Below are 27,837 nucleotides of genomic sequence, written 5' to 3' on the forward strand. Positions count from 1 at the left end.
GGATTACAATACCATATCTACCTCACAGGGTAGGTAATTCGAGCTTACATGAGGTGTTTGCTAACACAGAGCGCATGCCTGCTATCAAAGAAGTTGCTCAGTAAATGTTCATTTCCCTCCCCATCTGCTGGCCTAGGATATATTGTTTGCAGAACATTTTTATACAAATCATCTCATTTGACTCACAAAAATCTTGACTCACTGATAATCATTTGGTTTCTTTGGTATTGAATTAACATGAAGCTTATTAAATGATGATTTTAGAAAACATGAGCTGTTTTTGTAAACCTAAATGCCTCACTGAAACTGCTGCTGCATCCTTAAATATGAGATTATTTTAAAGGATGACTTGGTGGTGGCAATGTTTTTTACCTTTTCAACCATTGGATATATGTAAATAAGAACATGTGGTGCACTATTAATATGCATATTTTCTGAAACATACCTATTCTGTGAAACAAAGCCCATATGTATGTTATGTTTGTAGTGCAACTTAACCAGTTTCTACTGTGCTGATAGTATTTACTTTATACTACATTTAACATGATTTTTAATTTGAAAATTAATAAGAAAAGAAACATACTTTCTTCTCAGTTGAGTCTAGTCAGAGGTTAAGGCTGATGTTAAATTAGAAATTTGTATTTATAACAACTCTAGAGAAAATAAATATGTAAGCCAATACAACCTAGTATGGTCACTAAGACTGTCTAGGGTCAATGGGACTTGAATTTAAATCTCTGCATTACAACATAGCCCTGTAACTTGGGAGAAGTTCCTCAACCTCTTTGAGCATCAATTTCTCATCTGTAAAATGGAAATAGTAACAATATCTACAAAGAAGGCTGTTGTAAAGTAATGGAAATAACATTAGCCAAACAGTTAGCACAGCAGTTGTTTCAGTACCTAGTTATGGCTATTGGTGGATGTGGTGTTATTAGCTAGTGAGTATCAAAATCATGTAACCCCTTTGGGAGGAAGGATTTAAAAGAATTTAAAGAAATAATAACTAAAGTTTGCAAATAGCAAACCCATGGCAAATATAATTGTATTCCAAGCATGTGATTTTTAAAAAATTATCATGCCTGTGTATATCTGGGTAGAGAGAAAAGATTAGTTAAAAAGTACTTGCAGGGTTATTATTACCACACAGCGCTAGTAATAGGGATTATGAAAAACAAAGGTTCCAACATTGTTACACATAGAGGTATATTCATAGATAGATAAGGCTGATTCTGAGCCCGCAAGGCAGAGGTCTGAGATGCTATGAAGTCACAGAGCAATATCCTCTTTTGATTTACACACAAAAATCTTGTTTTCCTTTGTGCACGGATCTCCTTTCCAGCACTTTGAGAAGCTGTTGTGAAACTCAATTAGGCTACTGGGTTTCCTGGATGATATCCAACTTCTCCCCACCCCCTGCATTTAAGCAGAGGAGTTAGACTGAAGCAGAGAGAAGACTTTCTTCTCTTTGGTTTTTAAGACGACATGCTTTGGAAACTTTGCCAGAATTTGGCAGATCCTGCACAGTGAAATTTGGGGTATATATTTTTGGTACCCAGATAACTAATGTTCAGAGAACAAGGCCTTGGAAGAGCCATATAAGGAAGACAGTAGAAATTGCTCAAATCTGCACAAGGGTCACATTCTGGATTTGCTTCTTGGTTGTCTGCTTTGTGTCTTAAAGCAAGGGGCAAAAACTTTCTTGGCCCTAGGAATATGCAATTCTTTTCTTGGATTAGAGAGAAATCTTTGCATATGTGGTTTGGAAAGGCTTCCTTTGCTGGTTGTTTTTAGAGTGTGAGAAGCACCTGATTCTAAAGGTCAGAGAAGTCATGACACATAATGGGCAAGCTCATCAGCAACTTACTTCACCGCGAGTTCAGAGGGGTATGATGCAGGCAGTTCAGTAAGTGATGGTCATGATGTTCTGCAGAAGAACATTTGGGTTTCCCTACAGGTATAATCCGTCTGAAGTGAGTCATCAGTCATCACATTTTCTGGAAGAGTCAGAAGAGCAAATGTTTAGAGTGAAATTGAATACAGTGTTGTAATTCACTTTTGTCACTCATATGAGTGGATGATGTTTTCCATCAAGCTTGTTGGCTGAAGAAACTCACTACAGATTGGTTCTTATGCTAACTACCAACTAGAAAAGAATAGAAAAGGAATGCAAGACTTTTCCCAATCTTGATTTAGTATTATTTATGCTAGGAATGTGTGTAGGGTTGAGTGCAAACATGCTCTTTTATATGGCTAAAAATATCTGATGGGGTAGGGAATGGGGGGAGTGGTGGTAATGGGCACTGGGGAGAGCTACATAGCTCAAGGAAGGGACAGTGAACATACGGAAATTATGGGTAACTATGGGTTAACTATGCCAGAAGGAGAGTAATAGAAATCTCCTTACCCTAAGGAACTGAGCCCCACTTCGCTGGTCTGCTTACAGGCAAAAATGCATTTAGCTCACCACTAATGTGCAAGCTTCTTTTGCCAGGCTTCAGAGAGGGTGGTGGAGCAAGACAACTTTTTATAAGGTATTGAAGATTCCCATGAATAGAAAGAAAGCAGATTTCCAAGGTGGAGGTGGTTCAAAAAGCCAGAAAACTGTCATAGACAAGACAATTCAAATACTATAGTATTTAATTTTGTGAAACCGTCTGTGAATACAAACTCTCAGCAGATATACTAGAAATATTCTTCCTATTTGAATACAAGACTCCACTTCCTCAAGGACTAAAGGTTCTTTAAACTGAGTGTTGAGTGAGTGTTCAACAATTCAGTGTTCAAGGCTTGAAACTTCAACAAAGGCACTGCATCAATGACCAGGAAAAACAATTCTGGGAAGCTTTAGTTTGACTTTCAGCTAGCATTCACTATTTCAGACCAAAACAATAATGTGTATTTATGTTTTCATGTCTGAAGGACAAACGGGATAAAAAGGAGTTGATATATTAGAGGCTTGACATTCAGGGTTTTTTAATTTTTATTTTTTTATCATCTCTAACAAATATTTCCAAACAGCCTCTTCCGGGTTGGTCACGCTTAGCCTGACCCTTCCATCCTCTGGAGAGACCTTCTACTCCGAAGAGTTCCGTGGCTCCACTAAATTTTCTAACTGAGCATGATTCCAGTTATATGCCATTTGCTTTACCAGCCTGAAATGAAATTTTGCCAGTCTGGGAATTCTACTTTGTCTGGCCAACGCTAGGAGGAGGGGTGGGGTGTACTGGAAAGAATACTTGAAATTTCTTTGTGGCATCTGTCGATAGAAAAGTCCCTACTCTTCGGTAGTCCTTTCTACGCTTCTTCCCCTTGCTGTCTTCACTTACACCTAGGAACGCTGAAAGTGTCTTTTGCGCGCTTAATTTGAGCCACCTTGGGAGGATGTAAAAATTCCTTTGGAAGGAAAGAACGGGTAAGAACAGGTTGAAATTAGAGGGCTCTTCCCCTCCCTAATTCTTCCTCGCACCCTCGTCCCCCACTTCTCCTCCCACAAAGGGCGCCTTGGGGGACGGTCTCTCGGACCCCGGCCCAGGCCCCGCCCAGCACCTTAAGCCGGGTTGGCTTCTGCAGTTAATTACCGAGTCCCTGCCCCGCTGCAGTTTTCCCACCCCGCCCTGGCCTGCTTTCCTGGGCCTCCTCGCCGCCCCCCAAAGCTCCCAGGTACAAAGGCCCCTGACTGCAGGGGCATCCCCGAGACGAGAGGAATTTGGTGGTGGTTTTGGTCTTGGGGACGTCATTTGCCCATCTTTCCCTCCACCTAACGGGAAGGAGGAAGGGCCCGTGCTCACCCCGAAGGAGGTGGCGGAGCAGGAGTGCGGTCTCAGACTCGCAGAGCCCTGGGACCTGCTCCAGCGTTTCTTTCCTCCCCTCCCTCAGCCTTCTCCGCCCCCTTTCCGATCCTGGGGGCCCAGGGCGAGAACTTATGGGAATAGGAAATCTTCCCTGCCCGCTGCACACCAAACTCGTCCAGTCGGAGACATTGGTAACCGAAGTTAAGAAATCTGCTGGACGAGCGCGTCCGGGGTTCGGTTCCCGGAGGCAGCTGGGTCTGGACTGGGTGGGTCTGTAGATGGTGCTGCGCCCCGGACGGGGCTCGGGACCTTGGTTTTCTGGAGATCAGTGACCAAGAATCTCAAATTAAGTTCCTTGCTTAGTCTTTCACTCCAGTGAACGGGTTCAGCCCGCGCTTTTGGTGAGCTCGGCCCTGAGGGTATCTGAACTGGGAAGACTGGGTGGAGTTGGCACAGCCTTTGTGCAAACCATAGGCAGAGCCCTTGCGGGCCCTTGGGGCCAGCAGTTCCGTCACCCTCCCCACGAAGTTGTACAGTGTTTGTGGTTTTGCCCCCTTTAATAGGCCGTGAAGTCAACAAACTCCCCACATGGTGGCTCCCTTTGCTAAAGTTGAGTGGTGAAGTTGTACAAGGAGTCTCGGAGATTTTCAAATATTCCTACAGATTAAACTCATTTCAGAAATCGCGTGGGAGCAAAAAGTAAGGATTGCAATTAGGTTCACCCTTGACGTGAAGCAAGGTAGAAGGCAGGAACGCCACAATGGGTGAATAGCTTTGAGCGCTTCAGTGAGAAAGACTTTTCCGCTTGATTATCCGGTCGTGTTCACCGCGGGCTCTTTGTGTGCGAGCTTCCTCCAGAGGCAGAGCTGAACCAGGAACGCCCGCATGTAAACACTCCAATATAAATCAGCGAACATATGCAGCGGAGACAAAGAAACACATCCCGATGTAGATGTGGTTTGAAGCTTTATTCCAGGCAGGCAATCTGGAGCGTCGCCAGGAAAAACGAGGAGGAAGCCGGCAGTTCCTGACCACTTATGGTCAAGAATAAACGAAACTTTGTCTTTTTGGAGGAAGTATTAAATCTCAAATAAGAAAGAGGGAACGGCATTGAGAATGGGAAGCATATGATTCTGTCTTAGAAAACGCACGAGAACTAATATCGCTTATTTAAATTGCTACACCCAAATCATAGTAACAGTAAACACTCCCACTAAATTGTCATTTCCTCTATTCTTTAATATTCAAATAATTAAAATGCACGCTAATGGTTATTGATGGGTCTATTTCCTTTTGAAAAGAAATAAATCCGAGTTCTCTTACTGAAGTAGAAATTTACGAATCTTCTTAAATTACCCAGGGACTTAAAAGCCTCCGGGTGAATGTGGTCTTCCCTTCTTGCTTTTCTCTTCCCACGTCATTTTCAGTTAAAAAAAAAAAAATACTAACCGTTCCCAAAGGAGGAATTCCTGTTAGAAATCCACAGCAAATGAAGTTGTATTGGGAATTCTCATTCCTTCCCAGTCCTTTTCCCAAATAGAACTCATTTTAAATAAAGTGGAAAAACATGTTTCTAATTCTTGAATTCTTAAAATATCAATTTTTGTGTAAAACGCAATTTCAATTTTTAAAAACAGTAAGAGCCACATAAAGTGTGAAGCTATTCAAATAGGTGGTCTAGAGATTAAAAGAAATAGGACTAACGGAAAACGGAGAATGTTCTCTCAAATCCAGGCAGGGGTGAGGGACCCTTCTCTTCATTAGGGGCATTCATGAACACTGCAGAGTGGGGGGTGGGGGGCGTATTTGAACAGCAGGGTGATATGGACAATGTAAATCGCCACTTTAATAGTACCACCGCCAAATCATGAGATTTAGAGGGTCTGTTGCAAAGTAAACCAGTGGCGATTTCCGATGTTGGTAGCATCTGCGACTGAACACTTCAGCACCCCAGACCCAGGACAGCTCTGCTGGCCATGCGGGGCGCAGGCCAGGCTGTCAACGACAGCCAGATTCATTAGAGATTTACTGAAAATTCTCCAATACTTCCCTTTAAAAACAAAAGGATGTCCACATTTGTCTACATGAAAGAACATACACACAAAATTAGGAGATGTAAATTAAATTCACTAATAGAAGAGCTTGATATTACTTAATTCCAGAAACCAGGGCTCTGGTGCAGCCTGTTGGGCCAGTAAAGAGAACTAGTAGGGAAACCTGACCTTCACTATCCTCAAAAGTCTATGATTTCTTTTTCCATCTCTGAGACATGGGTGAAACTGATAGCTATCAAAATAATTGGACTTCTTAAAAATTGGAGTGTATGAGTGAAAGGTGTTTATGATAAGTCGATGACTCCGGATCTTATCATCCAAGAGGACAGCACAGAATAGTTAATATGTTCCTTGAGGGACTAGGATGCTGACGTCTTTTTCTGATACCCGATCATTACGTGACTGGGAAAAAAAAATGAGGAAGTCATTTCATGAATAAAAATCCGAGCGCAAGACAGATGTTGACAAAGAGGGCTCTTCTAAAACCTTGTTCGGAGAGATTTTTGCTAACTGCAGAGGGCCGGTCACCTCTGTAACCACCGGCAGAAGCAGAAGAAGCCGCAGCTTCAGACGCAGCAAGAGGGACCTCAGAGGAGAGGGCGCCGCGGATTCGCGCAGCTGGCTGACCCGGCGGCTCCTACCGACGCCGGCTGCCCTGCGGCCCTCCCTACATCCTTCTTCGACTTTCCCTCTTCTCCTTAAGCATTTGCTTCTACCTCCCGGTGGACTTCGGGCCACTTTACCCCCCTCCCTCCCCCAGCTCGTCGCCTCCTCTCTTCATCTCTGTCTTCGCCCCCTTCTCTCGGTGTCAGCTCCCTCCTAGTTCGGTGCGTCTTCAAACTTTTGAGCAGAATACTGGCCTCAGCAAACAAGTCCTTCAGATCCTCTTGCTGCTTCTAAGCTCGTTCCTGCGGCTTCTCCTCAGTTACCAACGCCAGACGGTGATGCCTCTCGGGCTGTAACTCCAGCGCAGAAACTTGGAGGAGCCCTTTGCTCGGCGTCCTACTTGGGCAGCAAACCCTCTCCTCGCAACAGTAAGAGTTGAACGGTAAGGGGTAAAAAAATCTCTCCAAACGACTCCTCCGACTGCTGATTCTTTCCGGGGATCAGCGTCCGATTTGGGTTTCTTCTCACCAGGTCCGGCGAGTTATTGGGCAGTGGGTGTGTGTATATATGTGTGTGAGTGTGGGCATTCTAACTATAGGAAAGGGAAAAGGCAGGGCGCGCGGGCTGTCACTAAGCGGTGTTCAGCACAGGAAGCTGGAGCTTCTCTCCATACCTCCCCCAGCTACAGGAGTTTCTGTGGGGTCGCAGGGTGGACGGCTAGCGGCGTTCTGACGGCTGTGTGCCCTCTTTTCCGTCCTGCCCAGAATGACCATGTGTAACGGAGCGAGCCTGGCCCTGCTGGTCTACGGGATAATAATGCACAGCAGCGTCTACTGCTCACCTGCCGCCGCCGGACTCCGGTTCCCCGGGATCAGGTCGGTGCTCGCCGCCCGGGCTGGGCTGGGGCTTCCCTCCCCCGGACGCCTCCTTGTGGTCACCCTCCTGCAGCTCTCCGGGTCTCCTCCCCAACTCACCTGCCCTCCCGGCCCCGCCCCGCCAGGCCACGGGTGCTCCGGCCTGGCCTCAGCCCCAAGGCCGGGCTGGCTACCAACCGCTGGCGCCTCTCGCGGCAGCCCGCGGCCGCGGTAGAGCCGGCGCGTGTCTGCGGGCGAGAGACCTCCCCTCCCCCAGCTCCGCCCGCGAGCGGGGGCAGGACCGGGCTCCGAGCCTGGCTTCTTTTAACTATTCTTAGGACGAACTAGGAGAACTTCGGCTCCCGGAGCCAGGCCGGGGAGGGGTGGTGGGGTGGTGGTGGCGGTGTTTGAGAGGGAAGCTCGCGCGGACTTTGCTTTGTTACATCTTGTTCTGGACTATCGGGGCGGGGTCTCTCTTTCTCTCCTCCGCCCTCCCTCGTTGTCTCAATTCGAATTCTTTCCCCGGAGGAGCTTTCAAGTGATTCGTGTTCCAACTGCACTTTAAGTCCCAGACTGTCTCAGGGAAGGGGGTCTAGCATGGCAAGGGGCAGCATCTTGAGAAGACGAAGAGTGAGTCTACGAGGGAGGGGGAGAAACGGATGCAAAGGAGGAGAAAGAGAAAGCAGGCGGGCAAGTAGGACGAGGACAGCTCTGCCCGCCCCAGGCTGCAGGAACCTAGCCTTTTTTTTCTTAACCCCGGTTTCCAACCAGTCAGAGCTGCCCCGCGGCAGCCCCAGTCCCCGGCTGGTCAGCCAGGCAGTGGAAGCACGCTTTGCTGCGCAGTGTCGGTGCCCCGCGGCGCTCAGGTTCCGGGACTGAGAGGGGCAAGCGTTCTGCCTGCAAAGCTGCTCCTCCAAGCCGCGCCCAGAACGTTCGTCCTAAGGGCAGATGACCATTGATTTGGCGGGAGACATGAGATCTAGCTTCGGTATTATGCTTTTTGCATTCCGGGGCGGGGCAGTTTACGAAGTGGTCAGAAATACCCTGGAGCTCCGGGCACCCGGGCCAGGGCCGAGGTGCATCGCCAGGGCAGGCTGGGTGCAGGGTGAGCGGAAGGATGCGCTCGTTTTGCCTTCGCCTCTTCCGCAATGGAAAAAACGAGAGAGGAGCAGAAATCCTAACGAAGTAGGGACTCCAACACCGCCTAGAAAGCTCTACTTGCTCAGGTTGAATCCCGGCGAGTCTCTTCAGCCGGCGGAAGCGAGCGGGTTTTTGTGTTTAACCCCCTCGTCTCCGTTTTTAATCAAGGATGGAGGCTGTAGGCGAGGGCGTCTTGCAGGCCGCCGCGCTCCAGCCGGCGCTTGGTCCCCTGTTGGACCAACTCTCAGCTGCCCCTTTTCTTGTGCCCCGTGTTGAGGTGGGGGCCCACCCGCCCGCTATCGTGAAGATTAGCCAGAACTATTTATTTAGTGCACTTAAAGCCCGCCTATTTCCCACCCCCACCCCGGCATTTTCGAAGTCCCGTGTGCCTAGCACTTTCCTGGGCAAGAGGCACCGGAGAACGCGGGACACGCCACAGAACAAGCCGCCGCCAAAATAGCTAAGTTTAGGGGCATCTATTATTTATGTTCCTGCCAGATCCTCTCCGGCCCAAAATAGAAGCCGGAGCTTCTCAGTGACCTACATCTGCGCGGGAAAGGGCTCCCTTGGGCTCAGAGGCTCGCGCGCGGGGGTGGTTGCCGCAGTTGGCGGCCGTACATAGCACCCATCCTTCCTCTTCGGTTCAGCCCCGGGTCTCCCCCTTCGGGACTTTGCGGTGGCCACCGTCTAATCACGTAGGATCTCTGCTGTCCCCACCCGGCTCCCGAGCCTCCCCCCAAGCAGCGACGGGAGGGGAAGGAGTGGTCCTTTTAGATGGCCAGGTGTGCACAGTCGGCGAAGACACCTCGGCTTCCCAGTGCTGGTTGAGGCCGCGGCCTGCAGGACGACCCTTTACCCGCGAGAGGAGGGGTGGGCATCCCTGGTGGCTGTGGGTCCCTCTTCTTTATCTCTATCCCCTTCCCTGTCCCGGAAGAAAAGACAGTGCTCCGTGGGGACCTTTACGAAGAAGGAAAGTCAGTACGAGCCCCGTTCTCGTCCCTGGGTCCTCGCAGAGCCGGGGAGGGACTGGTACTGACCACTTCTTCTTGCCGTCGGCTACCCCTGCAGGCCGGAGGACGAGGCGTACGACGAGGATGGAAACCCGCTGCCCGACTTCTACGACTCGGACCCACCGGGCGCGGGGGGCCCCGCCTCCGCGCTGCGCGACACTTACGCGCTCTACGACCCCGCGGAGAGGAGGTACGAGCCGCGTGGCCCCCGCAGCCGGGGTGGGGCTCCCGGGAGTGAGCTGGCGGGAAGGGCAGGGTGACGGTCCACCGGGCAGTTTCTTTTTCATAAAAGGCCTCAAACCTCTCTTCCCCATGCCTCGATCCCCAGAAGCGACTGAAAGTTAGTTGTGGGCAGTTTGTGTGTACGTGAGGGCCTGCGTGGGGACCGACAGGTCCGGGGCCCAAGGAGTGGGGGTGAGTGCGCGCCCCGTCCGGAGGAGCGCTCAGTCTCCACACCTACCATCCTCGGAGACCAGAACGAACTCACGTGCCTAGCATTCCCTCTTACACATCCTAAGAGAGTTAGTTACTCGCGAGTTGTGCGCTTGCGGGGGTTTTCTGCCAGACGAAGTACCCTGAAGCGCGCACTTTGCCTCTCCAATAGAGATGTCGCCTATGGGATCCTCAGCAAGGCTCACCGCAAAATACTGGACCAGCTGTTGGCCAGGAAGTACCTGCAGTCGCTCCTGGCCAAGGGCTTGGGGTAAGAGTTCGCGAAAGAGTTAACTAGCGCGTGACGGTGCGCACGGGGGGTGGGTGTCTGCGGAGCGCGCGGGGCGGCGGCGCAGCTTCTGCGTCCCTGCGTGCACGTGGGCCGAGTGTGCGTCTGCGCCCCGGGGTTTGCGGGTCTTGGCGACCCCGCGTGGGGGTTCCGGGCCGGGTTCGTAGGTTCTGATGCGGTACGGTAAGGTTGGCGAGGGAGTTGGTGATCTGGTGCGAGGGACGGGGAGGGCGGGAGAACCCGGGAGTTTGATCCGTTTTGAATCAAAAGAGAAAGCAAACTAAAAAGCCCCCAATAATTCAAAGTCTTCAAGCTTCGTGGGAGGAATTGCTATAATTTCCAGTGGGCAATATATATATATGCTAAAGATATCACTGTAAATTCAAGTAGAAACAAATTTCCAAATTTGGACACTTAGAGAAGCCGTTTTTGCTTGTGCCAGACTAGCCCAGAGCAAAGGGCTTGCGTGGAGCACTTCGCAGCAGAAGGCAACGTTTTAATGAAGCCCGTGGGAAGACAGATTACATTTTCGTAATGAATAATTCATGCGATGAAAAATACTGCCTGCAGCCTGTCGACTTATATTATTATCACGTTTTTCAACTTAGCGTGCGAATGGAGAGTGCTCGTGTCTGACTAGGAATTGCAGGATCAATGTAAATAAACTCCACCGCCACAGCCAGCGTGGCACTTAGGGATCTTTGGTTCTTTTCTCTGTACGTGGGGGGATGAGAGGAACAGTTATGACAATTCAGCGCTGGTTATTTTCTCTGTACTTGGGGAGTGAGAGGAACAGTTAGGACAATTCAGCGCAAACGCACGGATGCCCAAATCTCAAACGGGTAGTGCTTTGAGAAAGGTTTGGTTCAGGTCGCGTGCGATTTGCTCGGCCCTCATCCCGGGCCCGGTCCGTAAGGACTTGGTGCCAAGAAATTGTCGGCGGGGAGGGACCGAATGGTTTCCATCTCGGCCCTCCCTCCGGCCGCTTTACTGGCAGTGAAAGGGGTCGCGGTGGATAGGGAGGACCCGCGTCCTTCATGCAGTCTCCCGCGTGGGGTGGGGCCCGCCTGCTCTCGGCAGCTATTGAATCTGTGTCTCCTGCCCTGCCACCTTCTCCCCGACCCCTTTCCTTGCAGTGGGAACCTCGGCGGCGGCGGCGGCATGGAGGACGACGCTCAGCCGCTCTCCAAGCGCCACTCGGACGGAATCTTCACGGACAGCTACAGTCGCTACCGGAAACAAATGGCTGTCAAGAAATACTTGGCGGCCGTCCTAGGGAAAAGGTATAAACAAAGGGTTAAAAACAAAGGGCGCCGAATAGCGTATTTGTAGCGATGAGTTAGTTACCAGCTACCCTGTGTATACAACCCTAACACAATGAAAAGTCATTTTCAAAACTGACTCAGCAGTCATCGCTCATGTGTTCTATCCAAACATGTATTTATGTATGAAGTAAAGCCATTAAATGAATATTTTGATAATAATATTGTTTTTCTTTTGTACAAAGCACTAGAGAATGCACAGATATACTTTGTGGACCAACTATTGATATATATATATATATATATATATATAAAATAAATATATATATTATGAATATATATAAGTATAGAGAGCAATTCATATAAAGCGTGCACAAGGATTGAAAATTTGCCTGAGCTGTTTATGTTTTTATATAAAATAAATAGAAAAAATAGACAATCATTGTTTTGAATATTACTCCTATTTTTGTAAACTGGAATTAAAAGGATAGTATTTTTATCTGCAACAGGCGTGAAGATATTACTACTGACCATTTGCTACTGTACATACTATGCTTGCCCCTGTTCCAGGGGGACTGTGAGGTGATGATTTGGGAGAATTGCTGAAGGCCATTCTTTCCGGGTTGAGTGTCTGGGGCAGGCTGCTTCAGCAGTCCCAGCCTAGCTCAACAGGACATTATCCCCCTTGCTGGGTGGCAGTTCCAATACTTCTGCTATCTTTGATTCCACTCACATGTCTATTTGTCTCTCAGCCCGGAAGGAAATTCTGCTGCTAAGACAACAGCTCCATCCAAATTATGCTGCTCCCCAGAATTCACGCCAAATACTGTTTGGGGAATTGTACACAGAAGGGAGGCTTGTGTCTGAAGCCCCCTTTTCTGTACTTCCCGATTTGTCAGGGAACCTAATATCCCAAGGTTAGGGCAATTGAAACAAAATGAAGGAAATATAGGTATATTGTAAGAAGCAGGAGTAGGACCTTGGAGAAGGACTGGTTTGGGGCTGCCCCAGGTCTGGGAGCAGCTGGTTGCAAACCGAGTTCTACTGTAGGTCCGCTACCTAACTGATTTGGGCGCTGGGTATTGGAAATGGATGCAAAGTACAATGTGTTTTTCTCCAGTGCTGTCCATGCTTCTCATCTAGTGAAATGGCCAGGATCTTCCCTTTTGAACCCAGCTCTCTTTTCTTTGTGGTTTTCTGGAGACCCTTCCTTCCTACCTCCTGCTCTGTTTAAGTACTGTTCACCATTTTTCATTCACTTCTCTTAAACTTGTGAATGCTTCTCACGTTTTTGTTCTGTTTGATGCAAGCACTTATTGTAAAGTTTAGGAATCCCTGTGTAGTTACCACTAAGTAATTATGCACTAAATATGAACCTTCTGTTTCTTGTTTATTGAGTTTGTAGGTAAAGTGTATTTTTCTACATTATGGCTTATTGCTTAGTAAAATTTATTTCATAAAACCAACCTTTGTCATGTTAGAATGTGTAGTTTTACTAACTGATAAATCATTTGAACCTCATCTTCATATGTATGAGTACTATCTTATATTTATATTTGTGGTCAAGAGTGAGGTAAGCAAGCTCCAACAGACCCTGAGATCTTACCCTTGTAATCCTTTCTTGGCTAAGGAAAGCAGTCCTGTCTGTTTCCTGTCAATTCTTTGAACATATAGAGTAATCTCTATAAACAAAAGAAACTTCACCCAGCAACCAGATCAAGCAACAGCAGACAAACCAGTCAGCCAGTCTCCCAAATTTCAGGCACCAATTTATTTCTGGAAAACAACAACAAGAACAGATGAAATATTAGCTTGTAAAATTTAAAGGACCTTTCCTTTTCCTTTACGGATTGGATCAGTGTGAAGTCATAAATCAACGAAAACAGAATTGGATTTGCATTCCCAGGCGGGATGGATACTGCCAGGAGATCACATTGCAAACAGAACACAGAGGCATTCGGGCAATGCCTGAGCCCTGTGTATTGGATCAATCTTTCTTTAATTCTGCAGTCTCCTCAGGCAATGTGACCAGGATGCAGTTTGCAGCTTTAGTGCCTTTCTTCGCCTTTTAAATCGCCACGAATCACAGATGGCTATTTAGTGGCCCTACAATGCTGCAACACATCAGCTTGCATTTTAGTCTTAATTATTTGTTTCTTGGAAAATGGGCAGTTTTCTGTATTTGTGTCAGCTGTTAGTGGTGAAATAGGACTCTAGTTAACCTTTTATTTATGAAGTCTAATTTAGTGTTCCCGTGGCTAGTTGCAGGCATTTTACAGTGATCACCCAGTTTAATTTTTGTGTACTTTTTAGAAATGCCAAGAGCCTTACTAAACTGGAGCAGATTTATGCTATAGTGATAATTTAGGTAGATGTTAGTCTTGAAGCTCTTATTTTGTGTTAAAAACATATTAACCAAGTATTATTACACACATGATATCTATAACTAGGACTTTGATAACTGTTATATATAAAGTGTGTAAAATTTGTATGAATAAATTTTTGTAAACAATGCAACTTCGTCTAATGTTTGGAGAGGAAAAAAAAGACATCCAGGAAATAACTACTTTAAAACCTTTTTAAGTATCATATTTTCTTTAGCAACCATAAGATTTTTTCCATGTCTGGACTATATATCTATCTAAGTGTCCATGTATTTTTGTAAACTGTACTTTAATATCTGATGGGTTACTGGATTCAAGTAAAAATTTAAAGTAGCTTCTCACATGGAATTGCCTAAGAAGTTCATAAATAGGCACAGATGTTGGAACATTTATAAAATTCATAGTTGAGATTGATTTGCAGCCACTTATATGTGTATACATTGCTCAGCATTCAGAAAGTTTCTAGGCAGTGGTGGGGAACAGAACTTGAGTATTAGTTTGCACTTCTAAACAAGCAGTCTAATATTGTTCTTTCATGAGTAACTCTGCAAACTAAATTGGTCTTGACAAAGTTTTATATAAAAATAATTTAACTAGTTTGGCATGTCTTAAAATGTGTTTAGAGATATATGGTCAACTATCTTTGATTAAAATATTTCATTTGGGTGGAGGAACAAGAACATGAGTGGGCAAAGAGTTAATTAGATACCTTTAAAAGAAAATGGACTTTGAAGCCTAGGACAAAGTATAAAAAGGCATTTGTAGATTATATGCTCTGTTAATTCAGATTAACCACCCCAACCCTAAAACAAAGTCTTTATATGAGGTTCCCATAAGTTTTGCAGTGGTTTTTTTGTTTGTTTTGTTTTTTTGCCCTTGACTGTTTCTGGGTTTAAAAAATAATGTTGTATTGAAAGTCACAGTAAGTCACGCACCATTTGAAATGGCCAGATTTTCATTCTAAAAATTGTGTTCAATTAATAAATCAGTAAATATAGCACAATAGTATTAAAGGACCAGCAGGGGAGTCAAAAAACTATCTTCAGATCTTAGCTCAGAATCTAAGGCCTAGAATCATATAGGGAGGGGCCCACAACCTAGAAATCCTCTTTATAGTAAACCAAAAAAAAAAAAAGTGAGAATGTACAGTTTCATGGTTACATTGGATTTTATTGGATAAGGAATTTTTTTTCTCCGTCTTTAAAATTCCCAGTGGAGATACTGAGTAGCTAGATATATGTGTTTTTGTTGTTGTTGTTGTTAGTGTGCTAAGTGGAATAATGAAAAAAGATAGTCCATTGGTTTGGAGGCTAAGGACTTCTTAAGAAAGAAGAGAGAGACCCCAGATTTGGCTGACTTCAAGTCAAGTTCATGCATATAGCAATTTGCTATATTTTCTTTTGTGGGAAAATTCAAATGATGGCTTTTTTTAAGGAAGATTTAGTATATTTAGGTTTCCAAGGAGTCGTAACAAGTGCCTTGTTGGCTGGGAATACACTGATTCAATACTATACATGTTAATTAAGCACCTAAAATGGCTAGGCACACTGGTTGAGAGAACTTAACACCTGGGAGTTAAGGCAGTATTTTCCCAAAGAGTACTTTTCTACACCAGGAACACCTGGTGTAGAAACTTCTTGATAATACAGATTGCAGGGCTCCACCAGGACCAGTGAAACAATCTCTGGGGTGGGGCCAGGAATCTGTATTTTAAGTAAAAGCCCTAGAATAATGTGCATTAAAGTTTGAGACCTTCTAGATTTACAATCTGTTGATGTGTACTGATACTGGGTGATTTTTTTTATTAAATAAGCAACAGATGATGCTACCTGCACACAGTAATAAATACATCAGTAAGGATGGACATTAGACTTCAAAAATTGCAGTTTTTCCCTTGAGGTCACTAAGGCTACTAGTTAGCATTATGTTACTTACACTCTGGTTGGGCCCTTTGTTAAAGGAGCTTTTGAAAAGGAGAGTCCAAAGAATTCAATCAATGACTGAGAGATTAACTAAATAATGGGGCAAACCCATGCAGCCAGCTGGTGGGGAATTCTGGGGATCGAGAACCCAATTGCCAATTGCAGTATATCCAAATTTGGTGTTAGTGTGTCCCCAGCTGTTTATGAGATGATTTCACTTTAGATGCCCCACTGTGATCTCAAAGACAGCTCTACTCTACATATAACTACAAGATTGAAAACCAAGATCAAGTCAGGCCCCTTCTCCTTTCATTTTTTTTTTTTTTAATCTTCATTTTATTGAGATATATTCACATACCACGCAGTCATACAAAACAAATCGTACTTTCGATTGTTTACAGTACCATTACATAGTTGTACATTCATCACCTAAATCAATCCCTGACACCTTCATTAGCACACACACAAAAATAACAAGAATAATAATTAGAGTGAAAAAGAGCAATTGAAGTAAAAAAGAACACTGGGTACCTTTGTCTGTTTGTTTCCTTCCCCTATTTTTCTACTCATCCATCCATAAACTAGACAAAGTGGAGTGTGGTCCTTATGGCTTTCCCAATCCCATTGTCACCCCATAAGCTACATTTTTATACAACTGTCTTCGAGATTCATGGGTTCTGGGTTGTAGTTTGATAGTTTCAGGTATCCACCACCAGCTACCCCAATTCTTTAGAACCTAAAAAGGGTTGTCTAAAGTGTGTGTAAGAGTGCCCACCAGAGTGACCTCTCGGCTCCTTTTGGAATCTCTCTGCCACTGAAGCTTATTTCATTTCCTTTCACATCCCCCTTTTGGTCAAGAAGATGTTCTCCGTCCCACGATGCCGGGTCTATATTCCTCCCCAGGAGTCATATTCTACGTTGCCAGGGAGATTCACTCCCCTGGGTGTCTGATCCCACGTAGGGGGGAGGGCAGTGATTTCACCTTTCAAGTTGGCTTAGCCAGAGAGAGAGGGCCACATCTGAGCAACAAAGAGGCATTCAGGAGGAGACTCTTAGGCACAAATATAGGGAGGCCTAGCCTCTCCTTTGCAGCAACCGTCTTCCCAAGGGTAAAACTTATGGTAGAGGGCTCAACCCATCAAACCACCAGTCCCCTATGTCTGTGGTCATGTTAGCAACCATGGAGGTGGGGTAGGCGAATACCCCTGCATTCTCCACAGGCTCCTCAAGGGGGCACTACATCTTTTTTTTTTCCTTGTTTTTCTTTCTTTTTTTTTTTTTTTAACTTTCCCTTCTTTTTTTTTTTTTTTTTTTTTTTTTTTTTTTTTTTTTAAATCATCATTTTATTGAGATATATTCACATACCACGCAGTCATACAAAACAAATTGTACTTTCGATTGTTTACAGTACCATTACATAGTTGTACATTCATCACCTAAATCAATCCCTGACACCTTCATTAGCACACACACAAAAATAACAAGAATAATAATTAGAGTGAAAAGAGCAATTGAAGTAAAAAAGAACACTGGGTACCTTTGTCTGTCTGTTTCCCTCCCCTACTTTTCTACACATCCATCCATAAACTAGACAAAGTGGTGTTTGGTCCTTATGGCTTTCCCAATCCCATTGTCACCCCTCATAAGCTACATTTTTATACAACTGTCTTCGAGATTCATGGGTTCTGGGTTGTAGTTTGATAGTTTCAGGTATCCACCACCAGCTACCCCAATTCTTTAGAACCTAAAAAGGGTTGTCTAAAGTGTGCATAAGAGTGCCCACCAGAGTGACCTCTCGGCTCCTTTTGGAATCTCTCTGCCACTGAAGCTTATTTCATTTCCTTTCACATCCCCCTTTTGGTCAAGAAGATGTTCTCCGTCCCACGGTGCCAGGTCTACATTCCTCCCTGGGAGTCATATTCCATGTTGCCAGGGAGATTCACTTCCCTGGGTGTCTGATCCCACGTAGAGGGGAGGGCAGTGATTTCACCTTTCAAGTTGGCTTAGCCAGAGAGAGAGGGCCACATCTGAGCAACAAAGAGGCATTCAGGAGGAGACTCTTAGGCACAAATACAGGGAGGCCTAGCCTCTCCTTTGCAGCAACCGTCTTCCCAAGGGTAAAACTTATGGTAGAGGGCTCAACCCATCAAACCACCAGTCCCCTATGTCTGTGGTCATGTTAGCAACCATGGAGGTGGGGTAGGCGAATACCCCTGCATTCTCCACAGGCTCCTCAAGGGGGCACTACATCTTTTTTTCCTTGTTTTTCTTTTTTTTTTATTAACTTTCCCTTCCTTTGTAAATCAACTGTATGAAAAAAAAGTTAAAAAGGAAACAAACATACAATAAAAGAACATTTCAAAGAGACCATAACAAGGGAGTAAGAAAAAGACAACTAACCTAAGATAACTGCTTAACTTCCAACATGTTCCTACTTTACCCCAAGAAAGTTACCTAATATAGCAACATTTCTGTTAACTTCTTCCTACTATATCTATCAGAAATTAACAGACCATAGTCATTCCTGGGCATCCCCAGAACGTTAAATAGCTTATCTGTTCTTCTTGGATTATTGTTCCCCCTTCCTTAATTGCTCTCTACTGCTAGTTCCCCTACATTCTACATTATAAACCATTTGTTTTACATTTTTCAAAGTTCACATTAGTGGTAGCATATAATATTTCTCTTTTTGTGCCTGGCTTATTTCGCTCAGCATTATGTCTTCAAGGTTCATCCATGTTGTCATATGTTTCAGAAGATCGTTCCTTCTTACTGCCGTGTAGTATTCCATCGTGTGTATATACCACATTTTATTTATCCACTCATCTGTTGAAGGACATTTGGGTTGTTTCCATCTCTTGGCAATTGTGAATAATGCTGCTATGAACATTGGTGTGCAGATATCTGTTCGTGTCACTGCTTTCCGACCTTCCGGGTATATACCGAGAAGTGCAATCGCTGGATCGAATGGTAGCTCTATATCTAGTTTTCTAAGGAACTGCCAGACTGACTTCCAGAGTGGCTGAACCATTATACAGTCCCACCAACAATGAATAAGAGTTCCAATTTCTCCACATCCCCTCCAGCATTTGTAGTTTCCTGTTTGTTTAATGGCAGCCATTCTAACCGGTGTTAGATGGTATCTCATTGTGGTCTTAATTTGCATCTCTCTAATAGCTAGTGAAGCTGAACATTTTTTCATGTGTTTCTTGGCCATTTGTATTTCCTCTTCAGAGAACTGTCTTTTCATATCTTTTGCCCATTTTATAATTGGGCTGTCTATACTATTGTCATTGAGTTGTAGGATTTCTTTGTATATGCAAGATATCAGTCTTTTGTCAGATACATGGTTTCCAAAAATTTTTTCCCATTGAGTTGGCTGCCTCTTTACCTTTTTGAGAAATTCCTTTGAGGTGCAGAAACTTCTAAGCTTGAGGAGTTCCCATTTATCTATTTTCTCTTTTGTTGCTTGTGCTTTGGATGTAAAGTCTAGGAAGTGGCCGCCTAATACAAGGTCTTGAAGATGTTTTCCTACATTATCTTCTAGGAGTTTTATGGTACTTTCTTTTATATTGAGATCTTTGGTCCATTTTGAGTTAATTTTTGTGTAGGGGGTGAGGTAGGGGTCCTCTTTCATTCTTTTGGATATGGATATCCAACTCTCCCAGCCCCATTTGTTGAAAAGACCATTATGGCTCAGTTCGGTGACTTTGGGGGCCTTATCAAAGATCAGTCGGCCATAGATCTGAGGGTCTATCTCTGAATTCTCAATTCGATTCCATTGATCTATATGTCTATCTTTGTGCCAGTACCATGCTGTTTTGGCAACTGTGGCTTTATAATAAGCTTCAAAGTCAGGGAGTGTAAGTCCTCCCACTTGGTTTTTCTTTTTTAGAGTGTCTTTAGCAATTCGAGGCATCTTCCCTTTCCAAATAAATTTGATAACTAGCTTTTCCAAGTCTGCAAAGTAGGTTGTTGGAATTTTGATTGGGATTGCATTGAATCTGTAGATGAGTTTGGGTAGAATTGACATCTTAATGACATTTAGCCTTCCTATCCATGAACATGGAATATTTTTCCATCTTTTAAGGTCCCCTTCTATTTCTTTTAGTAGAGTTATGTAGTTTTCTTTGTATAGGTCTTTTACATCTTTGGTTAAGTTTATTCCTAGGTACTTGATTTTTTTAGTTGCTATTGAAAATGGTATCTTTTTCTTGAGTGTCTCTTCAGTTTGTTCATTTCTAGCATATAGAAACATTACTGACATATGTGCATTAATCTTGTATCCCGCTACTTTGCTAAATTTGTTTATTAGCTCTAGTAGCTGTATCGTCGATTTCTCAGGGTTTTCTAGATATAAGATCATATCATCTGCAAACAATGACAGTTTTACTTCTTCTTTTCCAATTTGGATGCCTTTTATTTCTTTGTCTTGCCGGATTGCCCTGGCTAGCCCTTCCAGCACAATGTTGAATAACAGTGGTGACAGCGGGCATCCTTGTCTTGTTCCTGATCTTAGAGGAAAGGCTTTCAGTCTCTCACCATTGAGTACTATGCTGGCTGTGGGTTTTTTCATATATGCTCTTTGTCATGTTGAGGAAGTTTCCTTCAATTCCTACCTTTTGAAGTATTTTTATCAAAAACGGATGTTGGATTTTGTCAAATGCTTTTTCAGCATCTATTGAGATGATCAATTGATTTTTCCCTTTTGACTTGTTAATGTGTTGTAATACATTGATTGATTTTCTTATGTTGAACCATCCTTGCATGCCTGGAATGAACCCCACTTGGTCATGGTGTATGATTTTTTTAATGTGTCTTTGGATTCGATTTGCAAGTATTTTGTTGAGGATTTTTTCATCTATATTCATGAGGGAGATTGGCCGGTAGTTTTCCTTGTTTGTAGCATCTTTGCCTGGTTTTGGTATTAGATTGATGTTAGCTTCATAAAATGAGTTAGGTAGTGTTCCATTTTCTTCAATGTTTTGAAAGAGTTTGAGTAAGATTGGTGTCAGTTCTTTCTGGAAAGTTTGGTAGAATTCCCCTGTGAAGCCATCTGGCCCTGGGCATTTATTTGTGGGAAGATTTTTGATGACTGATTGGATCTCTTTGTTTGTGATGGGTTGGTTGAGGTCTTCTGTTTCTTCTCTGGTCAGTCTAGGTTGTTCATATGTTTCCAGGAAATTGTCCATTTCCTCTACATTATTCAGTTTGTTGCCATACAGTTGTTCATAGTATCCTCTTATAATTTTTTTAATTTCTTCAGGATCTGCAGTTATGTCACCTTTTTCATTCATTATTTTGTTTATATGTGTCTTTTTGATTTTGTCAGTCTAGCTAGGGGCTTGTCAATCTTGTTGATCTTCTCAAAGAACCAATTTTTGGTAATATTTATCCTTTCTATTGTTTTTTTGTTCTCTATGTCATTTATTTCTGCTTTAATCCTTGTTATTTCTTTTCTTGTACTTGGTTTAGGATTGGTTTGCTGTTCATTTTCTAGCTTCTTCAGTTGATCCATTAGTTCTTTGATTTTGGCTCTTTCTTCCTTTTTAATATATGTGTTTAGTGCTATAAATTTCCCCCTTAGCACTGCTTTTGCTGCATCCCATAGGTTTTGGTATGTTGTGTTCTCATTTTCATTCGTCTCTATATATTTAGCAATTTCTCTTGCTATTTCTTCTTTAGCCCACTGATTGTTTAGGAGTGTGTTGTTTAACCTCCAGGTATTTGTGAATTTTCTAAGTCTCTGATGGTTATAGACTTCTAATTGTATTCCATTGTGGTCAGAGAATGTGCTTTGAATAATTTGAATCTTTTTAAATTTATTGAGGCTTGTTTTATGTCCCAGCATATGATCTATTCTGGAGAAATTTCCGTGAGCACTAGAAAAGTATGTGTATCCTGGTGATTTGGGATGTAATGTCCTGTATATGTCTGTTAAATCTAATTCATTTATCAGATTGTTTAGGTTTTCAGTTTCCTTATTGGTCTTCTGTCTGGTTGATCTATCTATAGGAGAGAGTGATGTGTTGAAGTCTCCCACAATTATTGTGGAAACATCAATTGCTTCCTTTAGTTTTGCCAGTGTTTCTCTCATGTATTTTGTGGCACCTTGATTGAGTGCATAGACATTTACGATTGTTATTTCTTCTTGCTGAATTGCCCCTTTTATTAGTACGTAGTGGCCTTCTTTGTCTCTCAAAACATCCCTGCATTTGAAGTCTATTTTATCTGAGATTAATATTGCTACACCTGCTTTCTTTTGGCTGTAGCTTGCATGAAATATTTTTTTCCATCCTTTCACTTTCAGTTTCTTTGTGTCCCTGTGTCTAAGATGAGTCTCTTGTATGCAACATATTGATGGTTCATTTTTTTTTATCCTTTCTGTGAATCTATATCTTTTAATTGGGGAGTTTAATCCATTTACATTCAACGTTACAACCATGAAGGCATTTCTTGAATCAGCCATCTTATCCTTTGGTTTATGTTTGTCATATTTTTCCCCTCTGTCTATTAATATCCTTTATTGTACCCATACCGAATCTCTTTAGTACTGAACCTTTCTCCAAGTCTCTCTGTCCTTTCTTTGTTTCTCTGTCTGTAGTGCTCCCTTGAGTATCTCCAGTAGGGCAGGTCTCTTGTTAGCAAATTCTCTCAGCATTTGTTTGTCTGTGAAAAATTTAAGCTCTCCCTCAAATTTGAAGGAGAGCTTTGCTGGATAAAGTATTCTTGGCTGGAAATTTTTCTCACTCAGAATTTTAAATATATCGTGCCACTGCCTTCTTGCCTCCATGGTGGCTGCTGAGTAGTCACTACTTAGTCTTATGCTGTTTCCTTTGTATGTGGTGAATTGCTTTTCTCTTGCTGCTTTCAGAACTTGCTCCTTCTCTTCTGTGTTTGACAGTGTGATCAGTATATGTCTCGGAGTGGGTTTGTTTGGATTTATTCTATTTGGAGTTCGCTAAGCATTTATGATTTGTGTATTTATGTTGTTTTGAAGATTTGGGAAGTTTTCCCCAACAATTTCTTTGAATACTCTTCCTAGACCTTTACCCTTTTCTTCCCCTTCTGGGACACCAATGAGTCTTATATTTGGACATTTCATATTATCTATCATATCCCTGAGGTCCATTTCGATTTTTTCAATTTTTTCCCCCATTCTTTCTTTTATGCTTCCATTTTCCATTCTGTCATCTTCCAGGTCACTGATTCGTTGTTCAACTTCCTCTAGTCTTGTAGTATGGGTGTCCAGAATCTTTTTAATTTGGTTAACAGTTTCTTTAATTTCCATAAGATCATCCATTTTTTTATTTAGTCTTGCAATATCTTCTTTATGCTCTTCTAGGGTCTTCTTGATCTCCTTTATATCCCGTAGTATGGTCTCATTGTTCATCTTAAGTTCTTTGAGTAGCTGCTCTAGGTGCTGTGTCTCTTCTGATCTTTTGATTTGGGTGCTTGGGCTTGGGTTATCCATATCGTCTGTTTTTTTCATATGCTTTATAATTTTCTGTTGTTTTTGGCCTCGTGGCATTTGCTGAACTTGAGAGGGTTCTTTTAGGATTTGTAGACCAATTGAAGTCCTTATCTCTAATTTATCAGATCTACAGCTTCGTGAAGTACACTTTCTCTAACTAACCAGCAGGTGGCGTCCAGGAGCCACCTGTTCTCCACAAGCCAGTTCTCCCCTGCTTAGCCTTTTTGGTGAGTGGGGGAGTGAGTCTTGTGGGGTCCAATTGGTGTACCAAGCTTGCGTGTGTTGTTGGTGTTGCCTGCCCTGTATATGGGGTATGTTTCTGGGCATTCAGGGAGGGGGGGTGGCCCTAACAATCAAATCTCCCTGGTGATCCTAGAGTTTTAAAGCTGCTGCAATAGTCTAATCCTTCAGTTCAGTCCTGCCACAGTTTGTCTCTGCCACTGACCCACAAGTCCTTGGTATTGGCGTATGGCTCCTGAGACTGGCAAGTGGGCCCCTCTTGCAGGCTGTGCACCCCTGGTCCTCTGTTGAGGGATGACTGTGCTATGTCCCCCCAGGGCAGTTCTGGGCTGCTGGGCTGTGTAGGGAGGCTCCCAGTCTGCTCAAATGATGGCTGAATGGGGCTTTGTTAATTCACACTGCTCCACCTTCCCAACTCTGGGACAATCAGCTGAGGTTGCAGGGAAGGCTAATGTCCACACCCAGTTTTGTGGTGTGTGCCTGTTATTTGAAGCGTTTCCGTCACACTGGGTTGTCTCGGGCAGCTCTGGGCTATGGGGCTGGCGATGGGCAGGAGTGTTTCCTGTCCACCAGGATGATGGCTGTGAGCAGACATCCCCCTTTTCTTGGGAAGTTGTGGTGTTAAGTGAATTTTCTCAGCCACTGGATTATTGCCTTTTGTCTCAGAGCTCTCTTAGTTCTGCTCTTGTCTTGACCTGCCCAAATTGCAAGTCTTTGAAGCCTTCTGTATTGGGCTTCTTAGAGTAATTGTTTTAGGAAAAGAAAAAAGGATTAAAAAAAAAGGCCCTCCTCAGAGATCTAATGGGCTATTGAAATGCTAAGAGACAAAGCAATTAGGGCCATTAAGGAAAGGTCCACAGGGCAGAGAGATCAGCTTTTCTTCGGGATTTGCATATGAGCCTCAGGGCCTGAGCTCTGCCCTTCCCCTTTCTATGTTCACCAGAACTCCAAAAATCCTCCACTTTTATTTTGGAGTTTTTCTTGTTGTTTTCTATGCGTGTCTCCTCTCTGCGGGGCTGGGTGCTTTCAGATTCTCTGGTGTCTGGTCTCAGTCTATCTATGGTTGGAGTTTGGATCAGTAGAATGGGTTTCTGATAAGGGCTGCCACTGCAGTTTTCCCTTCTCCTTCCCGGAGCTGACAGCCCCTCCTCCCACGGGACTGAGCCTGGCAGGGAGGGGTGCGGGTCCCCTGGCCACAAAAACTTACAGATTTCGCTGGTCTCGGCAGTTCCATGTTTTCATGAGTGTTGTATGAAGTATGCCCAAAGTCAGATTGCTCTGTGGTGTCCAGTCCACGCAGTTCCTGGCTTTCTACCTACTTTCCTGGAGGAGTAACTAAAACATACAGCTCACCAGTCTGCCATCTTGCCCCGCCTCCCTCTCCTTTCATTTTAATCCTTCTTTGAAGAAGGAAGATGCCCCTCTCTTGTGACTGCCCACTGCCTCTGCCCTGGATTACCATATTGGTTTGTAACTGGTTACCCTGCCCTTGGCCGCTGCCCTGTCAATCAGATAGCTTTAGCTCCCTCTTAGCAATCCCATCCCCTGGTCAGATATCCTAGAGAAGACCCCACTAACGCAGGACTCAAGGTTCTTCACACCCTGCGCCCGCTCTGTAGCCAGTCTTAGGTTTTATTGTTCCCCAATGCAATCCTCTTTAGACAAGGCAATTTCTCTCCTTTTTTTAAAAAATTCAATTTTATTGAGATATTTTCACACATCATACAGTCATCCATGCTGTACAATCACCTGTTCACATTACCATCACACAGCTGGGCATTCATCATCCCAATCTACCTTTTGAACATTCTCTTTATACCAGAAAAAGTAAAAAGAAAAATAAAAAATAAAAGTAAAATAGAACACCCAAATCATCTTCCCCGACCCCATCCTTCATTTAGTTTTGTCCCCATTTTTCCACTCATCCATCCATACACTGGAAAAAGGGAATGTGATCCACAAGGCTTTCACAATCACACCATCTCCCTGTGTAAGCTACATTGTTTTACAGTTCCCTTCAAGAGTCAAGGCTACTGGGTTGCAGTTTGATAGTTTCAGGTATTTACTTCTAGCTATAGCTATTCCAATATCCTAAAACCTAAAAAGAGTTATCTACAATAGTGTGTAAGAGTGCCCACCAGAGTGACCTCTCAACTCCATTTGGAATTTTCCAGCCACTGAAACTTTATTTTGTTTCATTTTGCATCCCCCTTTTGGTCAAGAAGATGTTCTCAATCCCACGATGCTGGGTCCAGATTCATCCCTGGGAGTCATATCCTGTGTTGCCAGGGAGATTTACACCCCTGGGAGTCAGATCCCATGTAGTGGGGAGGGCAGTGAGTTCACCTGCCAAGGTGGCTTAGCTAGAGAGAGAGAGGGCCACATCTGAGCAACAAAGAGGCACTCAGGGAGACTCTTAGGCACAATTATAGACAGGTTTAGCCTCTCCTTTGCAGTAACAAGCTTTGTAAGGGCAAGCCCCAAGACAGAGGGCTCAGCATACCAAGCCGTCAGTTCTCAATGTTTGTGAGAACATCAGCAACCATCCAGGTGAGGAAGTCCAACACCTCCGCACCCCACCCCCCAACTCCTCAGGAGGGACCCTGCATGTATATTTTTATTCTCTAGGCCAGTTTCTTTTGACTATTGGGATCTTTGGAATCTTCAGTCTTTTAGACATGAATCCTCCTTCCCAACTCCCAGCAGTTCCCCTTTCTTGGAATGCCTTTACCTACCCAATCTAAATATTCTGTGAAGCCCAACTCAAGTCCTCCTTCTCTAGGAATCTGGCTCAGCCGCTCAGAATCACCATCATCTTCACTTCCCCACGTGTTTTCCTGTGACCTTACTCTTTGTATTGCTACTCCTAGTCTTTAATTCCACACTGCTCTGCCCTGTTGCTTAACTGTTTTGTAAGGGCATGGCTTGTCTCTCCAGCTAGATGACGTCCTGGAGGGCATGGATGATACATTGCACCTTAATACCCAATACACTTCTGGGAATGTAATAAATATCTCTTGCGTGATTGAAATTGAGAATTTCATGCAGAATTCACCATGGCACCTTCCCCTTCATCTAAAAGGGCAGCTGCAAGGCATGTATAGGAAGTGAAATTAACTTATTAATTAGGTGCTCATCATAAATCAAACTAGTTCTCTCTCCAGAGAAAGCTACATAGAAAAGAATGCCAAATTAATTAGGTATGTTTCTGCCGTAAGATAAAATCAACTTTAAATTCACTTAAAAGCAAAAGGCTGCTCAAAAAAAAAGGCCTTAATTTTTTTTTTCATTTTGATAAAGAAAAGAAGGATTGCATTCTCAAACTAAAGAGAAGTCACCTTATGCCTCAAAACAGTAATACCTTTTTTTCCTAGAATAAAGGATTTCTTGAGATGCAGGCTGGGAACTGGACTGCCCTCTAAGTGATAATTAATAGAGCTGTCATCTGCAGCTGCCAAAGAAACTTTTTCTATCAAATGAAATGTAATTTGAAACATGAGTTCATAGGAAAATGCACATGATGAGATACATATATTTATGTGTTTTTTAACAACAGTGCAGCACTGTATAGTAGGTGAAGTCACCTGGTTTATTTTCTTCTTAGCTATATCTTTGCTATACATTACAGAATCCTGATACAGGGAAGAAAATTACCTATAAGATAATATTTAACATACTGTCAAATAGTGCGCATTTCATCTTCTCTGATTTTTATTTGGTTATCTATACCTTTCTCATGTAGCACGTAGGTTTTGTGGGAAGCTAAATCCACTCCTATAGATAGGCCTAGGACTAAACTGATCAGGATAACTGCATCCCCTGACCACAGTTCAGGGCTTGACATGTGATCCATTTAGGATAATGGGATTAGAGAAGAACCCGTCCTGCCCCCCTCCCCCCCCAGAAGCTTCTGGAAAAGAAGTTCTCTCTTTCTAAATGGTGTAGAATTTCTTCTGAATTCCTTCTATATAAGAAGCCAGCCTTATGTGGAGCTGACACCAGGGAAGACAGAGGAGTGACAGGAAGAAATGGGCCCTGACATCCTTAAGCTCCTGAATCAAACCAACCCTGAAGCTGGAACTAGCATTGGACTTTCCTGTTAAATAAGTCAGTAACTCTCCTTCATTGCTTAAGTCAGGTTTTTTGTTTGTTTGTTTGTTTGTTTTGTTGAGTAAGTTAGGATTCATGTTGCAAATAATGGGAAATCCAACTGAAAATAGCTTAGTATCTTTTCTTCAGAACACAGAAGAGAGTGTTAACAGTTGGCAGGAGTTCCATTCAACAGGAAGTTTTACAAGTTCCAGAGCCCAGTGTTCCAAAGACTTCACATTCTCTGCTAAAAGTTTACTTTAGTGTTTTAATATTTAAAAATTGCA

At 43.7% G+C, this 27,837-nt stretch overlaps 1 protein-coding gene and 1 long non-coding RNA gene across 2 annotated transcripts in view; one reads left to right on the top strand and one right to left on the bottom strand.

The window, feature by feature from the left end:
- Nucleotides 1–7,526, bottom strand: part of LOC119511664 — a 32,443-nt gene extending 24,917 nt beyond the window's left edge. Inside the window, exons 1-2 of the long non-coding RNA XR_005212228.1 lie at nucleotides 7,296–7,526; nucleotides 1,868–1,997 (exon numbers count right to left, since the gene is read on the bottom strand). This is a non-coding gene — a long non-coding RNA (uncharacterized LOC119511664). The remainder of the gene's footprint in view (nucleotides 1–1,867; nucleotides 1,998–7,295) is intronic.
- Nucleotides 6,803–27,837, top strand: part of ADCYAP1 (adenylate cyclase activating polypeptide 1) — a 405,353-nt gene continuing 384,318 nt past the window's right edge. The window contains exons 1-5 of the mRNA XM_037806172.1: nucleotides 6,803–6,896; nucleotides 7,219–7,329; nucleotides 9,517–9,648; nucleotides 10,063–10,161; nucleotides 11,316–11,797. Of these exons, the coding sequence (XP_037662100.1) occupies nucleotides 7,220–7,329; nucleotides 9,517–9,648; nucleotides 10,063–10,161; nucleotides 11,316–11,511 (537 nt within the window). The 5' untranslated portion in view covers nucleotides 6,803–6,896; nucleotide 7,219 and the 3' untranslated portion in view covers nucleotides 11,512–11,797. Of the gene's footprint in view, nucleotides 6,897–7,218; nucleotides 7,330–9,516; nucleotides 9,649–10,062; nucleotides 10,162–11,315 lie in introns of the transcript that reaches the window.

Source organism: Choloepus didactylus, chromosome 16 (assembly GCF_015220235.1).
Source record: "Choloepus didactylus isolate mChoDid1 chromosome 16, mChoDid1.pri, whole genome shotgun sequence".
In the NCBI taxonomy this organism is placed as follows: domain Eukaryota; kingdom Metazoa; phylum Chordata; class Mammalia; order Pilosa; family Megalonychidae; genus Choloepus; species Choloepus didactylus.